This window comes from Mya arenaria, chromosome 16, assembly GCF_026914265.1.
Source record: "Mya arenaria isolate MELC-2E11 chromosome 16, ASM2691426v1".
NCBI lineage: Eukaryota > Metazoa > Mollusca > Bivalvia > Myida > Myidae > Mya > Mya arenaria.
In genome coordinates, this window is record NC_069137.1 from 16028546 (window position 1) to 16035159 (window position 6614).

General features: G+C 36.7%; 1 protein-coding gene across 1 annotated transcript; it reads right to left on the reverse strand.

Moving 5' to 3' along the window:
* Positions 1-3460: 3460 nt before the first annotated feature.
* Positions 3461-5644, reverse strand: LOC128221989 (zinc finger protein 239-like). Its single transcript, XM_052930718.1, has one exon. It carries the CDS (start codon positions 5487-5489, stop codon positions 4578-4580), a length of 912 nt encoding a protein of 303 aa, XP_052786678.1. The 5' UTR covers positions 5490-5644; the 3' UTR covers positions 3461-4577.
* Between the last annotated feature and the right edge of the window lie 970 nt (positions 5645-6614).

Below are 6614 nucleotides of genomic sequence, written 5' to 3' on the forward strand. Positions count from 1 at the left end.
AAGTCATATAAGTACATCACGTCAATATCGACTAATTCAGAATCTTTCAAAACAGGTATGGACATAGTTTTACCGGTCGTACATCTACAAACAATACCTTTTCTCACTATTTTACACTTTGATATTAAAATTGCAGAAAATAACTGTTTTTGAATAAACAAGAGCTGTCATAAGACAGCGCGCTCGACTACGACGCTCTGCTTTGAAATGAATACAATAACGATGTAATATGTGCCTGTCAAAAGCAATAAAACAATCAAATTAAAAAGTGAACAAGAATCGCCATGTGACAAAACCAGGCTTTTAATGATTGGCAGAAGAGATTCAGTTTCAACTGTTTCTTCTAGGTTTTATAACAGTGACCTTGATCCTAAGGGCCCTAAACACAATCCCATGGAATACCTCCATAAACTATTCCTACTCATCAAGTTTGATCACAGTTTGTCAACCATAGCTGAAACAGTAATCTACTTTTATTAACAGTGACCTTGACCCTAGTGGGGCCAAAAGGCAATCCATGAAAGCTCTGCATAAACTTGTCCTTTAAACGTTTATAAGTTTGGTCACATGATGTCCACTCCTACTTAAATTATTCAGTACAAACCATATTCCTATTTTGACCTTGACCTAGACCAAAACTCTCGGGGCTCAAAACACAATATCAGGAAGGGTCTCTTTAATATTTATGCAAAAGGCAACATAAACAAGCTCGGTAGCAAATAGTTTAAACATAAATCCGGTTCAGTGGCACTGGGCAAACGCCAAAGACATAGAAATCAAAATCACAAACAAAAAACATAACAGAACAGCATAAAACTCCACAAACTGCACAGTGCATACATATACTTTATATAAAAAATAGATATGTTTATCCAGAGTTTTAAGTACCGCCTTGGAACGGTCAGTAAAATGTAAATTTACTGGGGGTTTAAACTCATCCTTTATACCACATTTGGTACCAGTATAAAGACCCTTACTTAAGTTATTCAATATCATCCCTTTTTTCTATTAACAGTAACCATGACTATGATTCTAGGGGCCTCAAACGCATTCCCATAAAAGGTCTTCATACACTCTTTGTATATACCAAGTTTGGTCTCTTTCTGTTAACCTACCTAATATTATTCGATACATAAGGCGACTTTGATGCTGCCCTAACACCTGACCGCCCGAACAATGACTTGTATTCCCCTTTATGAAAATGTTGTTAGAAATTCTATCAAAAGAAATAAAAATAAATATCAAAACAAGAGCTGTCACAGTATGTGACGAATGCCCCCGAATGTGACATTGACCTACAAACAAGGTCAGTACATGAAAAGTTGATCTTGCCTTTACGTGTCAAATACATATGGCAAGTTATTTTAAATTGCCTCTGAACATAAAAAATACCACCCATACTTGACAACCTACACTGCTATGTCATTATATTCAGAATTCCCTTGTGAATAAACACTTAGTGTATCTTTCACCTTAGAGGTAGGGACATGGGTCTTGCACACGACACGTCGTCTTCGTATGTGGAACACGAAAATCTGTCCATACAAGGGAAAGTAACAGCCCGGACACGACAACCTATACTCTATGTTCTTATATGCAGCACTCCATTGTGAATAAACACTAAGTGTGACCTTGACCTTTGAGGCAGGGACACGGGTCTTGCACGTGACACGTCGTCTTGGTATGTGGAACACATGTGGCAAGTTATTTTAAAATCTGTCCATACAAGGTAAAGTTACAGCCCGGACACGACAACCTATACTCTATGTCCTTATATGCAGCACTCCATTGTGAATAAACACTAAGTGTGACCTTGACCTTTGAGGTAGGGACACGGGTCTTGCGCGCGACACGTCGTCTTGGTATGTGGAACACATGTGGCAACTGATTTTAAAATCTGTCCTTACAAGAGAAAGATACAGCCCGGACACGACAACCTATACTCTATGTTCTTATATGCAGCACTCCATTGTGAATAAACACTAAGTGTGACCTTGACCTTTGAGTTAGGGACACGGGTTTTGCACGCGACACGTCGTCTTGGTATGTGGAACACATTTGGCAAGTTATTTTAAAAAATGTCCATACAATGGAAAGTTACAGCCCGGACACGACAACCTATACTCTATGTCCTTATATGCAGCACTCTATTGTGAATAAGCACTAAGTGTGACCTTGACCTTTGAGGTAGGGACACGGGTCTTGCAGGCGACACGTCGTCTTGGTATGTGGAACACATATGGCAAGTTATTTTAAAATCTGTCCATACAAGGGAAAGTTACAGCCCGGACACGACAACCTATACTCTATGTCCTTATATGCAGCACTCCATTGTGAATAAACACTAAGTGTGACCTTGACCTTTGAGGTAGGGACACGAGTCTTGCACGCCACACGTCGTCTTGGTATGTGGAACACATGTGGCGAGTTATTTTAAAATATGTCCATACAAGGGAAAGTTACAGAGCCGGACGGACGGACAGACGGACGGACGGGTCGATTTTAATATGCCCACCTTCGGGGGCATAAAAAGCATTCAATGGCAATCATTTGTATTCAGGGCTAAAATGGAGTTTTGTTCCTCGTTGTAAGCTGGTCGTCAATAATTCTGCGAAGTATCAAGTGCATTGAATGAAGGGTATAGAAGTTTTTTTTATTAAAATCCCAACTTGCCCTTAAAATTTCACCTGTCCTTAAACTTTAACCTAAGTCAATCAGGGACCATAACTTGTATAAAGGATAATATGGGGTTATGGAACCTCATTTTGTGATGGTCCTGAACAACTTTGTGAAGTATTAAGTTAATTGGACGAGTGCATTAACCTCTAATTATTGTATGGTGGTCGTCAATTATAATGCGAAGAGTTTAATTATTTGAATGAATGGTATAGATTTTCCTAATTATAATCCAAACTTGCCCTAAAACTTATACCTAAATTCCTAAGTCAATCAGTGGCCATAGCTTGTATTAATGATACTATCGAGGTATATCGAGGTATATAGCCTCATTGTGTGATGGTCCTGAATAAGGGTGTAATTTATTATGTCAATTGAATTAGGGAAAAGAAGATATTAATTAATAAATATCCTAACGGTAACCTGCCCTAAAACTTAATCCAAGTTCAATCTGGGGCCATAAATTGTATAAAGTACCTTAGGATAATATGGAGTAATATAGCCTTATTATGTGATAATGACCCTGAAAAACTGTGTAAAATATTGAGTTCAAAATTGAATAAAGGGTATTAGGCTGAAATGAAAATCTCAAGTTAACCGAAAGCTTAACCGGCCTCCGGCGCCTACACCGATGCCGACACTGACGCCGACGCTTGGGCGTGTAGTATAGGCCTCTTTATTCATTCATATTGTTACGTTTTCCCTTCATCAATACGGCCTGTCACTTAGTACCTTGACGTTGAATAATACATAAATATAGTCAAGCTAGAAATGATTCATTTAATTAAATGTTCAGATATAACATAGTCTACAAATACTGAAATGGGTCACTCATATGTTAACCTACATAAATACAGTATTACTGATATTTGTCTGACAAGATTTAAACATACATTCAACATCTACAATGTTCCGGGTGAAATAAAGAGTTAAAACCCCAACTTGAATAACAGAAGATGGATATATATAAAAAATATTTTGTTACATAAAGTGCCAAATGCATGAATCTATATGTACATGTAGTTCGCGCAGTTTACAACAAAAGGTTTAAAATGCATTTTACACGATTAAAAACTCAACTACTTAATACGATTTATCATTAGAAACGATAAAACATATGAAAGAACCGTAGTTACAGTTTGGATTTCATTTGAAATACAATATTATATATAACACAAATAAAACCAGCGAAACATATATTTCAATATACATGTAGATACATTGTATCACTAGATGTAAAATTGTTTGGGCAAATTCAATCAGCAGCGCGTTGTTTAGCAATGGTAAAGCATGTAATACTTGGGTCAATTAAAACTGCTAAAACATTGTAATATAAGACGCATATATATATAAGTAAGAAAGGATGAAACATATAAAAGAACCACAGTTAGGAATAAACCTGAATAACAATATTATGAATCACACAAATATATCAGATCTCTGATATATTTATCTCTGAGAGACCTCTCATATGACGCATATGCCCTGGGTAGGATTTAGTAAATTGCCGCTTCACATGTGTCTCTTATACACAAATATAAATGTGTTAGCGTTTCAGAGAGACGTCTGATATATGAGGTCGTAGTTTACTTAGGAGAAATCATCACAACATCTTTTACACTGAAATATAATATCTACTGTGTGTATTCTTAATGTTTCCGTGAACAAATTTTCTCTGAAGAAGCAACATCACATAGGTCACACATGTATGAGGCATCTTAAATGTATATGTTTCTGTAAAATACCTTATTTAGAGGAACAAGCATCACAGATTCAAACATACATGGCTTCCCCTCTGTATGCATTATCGTGTGTAATTTTTATAAATTGCATGAGTGATATCAGCAAGACATGTATATCCAAATTTTCTTCGGACATGTATGCATTTAGTCCCTAAGACCTTACATGCTTAGCATAAAATCATCTGTATCGCATTTGTTAGTACTTGTATGGCTTCTTGTGTGTAATATCATATGTGTTTGTAACTGATATTTCCGAGAAAAGTCAGCATCACATATCCCACACTTATATGGCTTCTCTCCTATGTGTTTTCTTATATGTACCTGTAACCCTCTGTTCTGGGAAAAAGCAGCATCACATAACTCACACTTGTATGGCTTCTCGCCTGTGTGCTTTCTTACATGTGGCTGTAACCCACTCTTCTGTGTGAAAGCAGCATCACAAAACTCACATTTGTATGGCTTCTCTCCAGTGTGTATTCTTAAATGTGAATGTAACCCACTTTTCTGGGAGAAAGCAGCATCACATATCTCACACTTATATGGCTTCTCTCCTTTGTGTATTCTAATATGTTCAAGTAAAGTACTTCGATGAGAGAAAGCACCTTCACATATACCACATTCATATGGCTTTTCTCCCGTGTGTATTCTTATATGTCTTTGTAAATGATGCTTCAGAGAGAAAGCAGCATTACATATCTCACACTTGTATGGCTTCTCTCCAGTGTGAATTCTTAAGTGTGAATGTAACCCACTTTTCTGGGAGAAAGCAGCATCACATATCTCACACTTGTATGGCTTCTCTCCTTTATGTATTCTTATATGATGAAGTAAAGTAGTTCGATGAGAGAAAGCAGCTTCACAAAACCCACATTGGTAAGGCTTCTCTCCAGTGTGTTTTCTTACATGTGTTTGTAATTCCTTTTTCTGACAAAAAGCAGCATCACATAACTCACACTTGTATGGCTTTTCTCCTGTGTGGATTTTTATATGTGCTTTTAAATTCCACTTCCGTGCAAAAGTAGCATCACATATCTCGCACTTGTAGGGCTTCTGTTTTGTGTGTGTTACCATATGGGTAAGTAAATTACTTTTTTGTGAAAAAACAGCATTACAAATCTCACACGTGTAAGTCTCCTCTTCTGTATGTCTTATCGGGTGATGCTTTATTTCTGATTTCTGAGACAAATCAACACCACAGACTTCCAACGTGAATGTTTTTTCTGTTGTGTATGAATCCATGTGTATCTGACAATATAAGAAAGACATGTATGTAGTACACTCAAAATCGTGTTAATAACAAATTAAAATGATAATGTGTTGGAAGAGAATGCTTGTATCTAAGTAGCATGCATACGACAGGGGTTGACACTAACTTTTTGGACCACTGTCCACAATTTGGTATTGCCGTATAGCTTGTAAGTCAGACACATTAGATAAAATCAAATGTTTATATCAATTCAGTTTGTTATTAAACTCTTTTAAACATTAAAGGACATGCCCCGCCTCTTTTTTCCATTCTAAGGGGGAAAGTCAGAAAAACAAAGTGCTGATGAACACAAATATATACAATGCACTCAATATGATGGACATGCCAGAAATATAACACAATGCTCATAATATGTTGGATTATAATTTAAAGCAATGTGCAAACAAGATTTCTAGGCATAATTGGATTTAACGCTGTTTTGGGGACTGGATAGAACCCACAAATTATGGTGGCATATTGCTGTCATTTATAAGTAAAATGTATAGTATTAAAGGGCGACCAATCCCAAACAAACGACTGGTCATTAAACTCGACCGCGATATTATTCCCATAAAAATTATGCCCACATTTGGTGATTATTTAAAAGTGGATTCTGAATAATAGAGCGGACAAGACAAATTTTAGGTAAGTTCTATAATTAAAGGGCGGCAATTCTTAAACAAAACTTCACCAAAATGGCTGGTTATCGGTATTGTCAAAGCTCGTTTATCCACGCATACTAACTAAATTTGGTGATGACTGAACATAAGCTTCAAAAGCTTTTGGTCAAGACCGATTAAAGGTAATTTCTTTCAATCATGGGCGATAACGCTCGAAACAAGAGCTGTCACAGAGACAGCGTGCTCAACTATTCCGCCGCTTTTCAGTATATCGATAGAAAAGTTTTTGTGAAACATGCATGGATCACTGTTACATTTGAATGCAATACA

Excerpts from the sequence above, each read along its gene's own strand:
- LOC128221989 (XM_052930718.1), bottom strand. The coding sequence starts at position 5,489 with ATGGTAACACACACAAAACAGAAGCCCTACAAGTGCGAGATATGTGAT.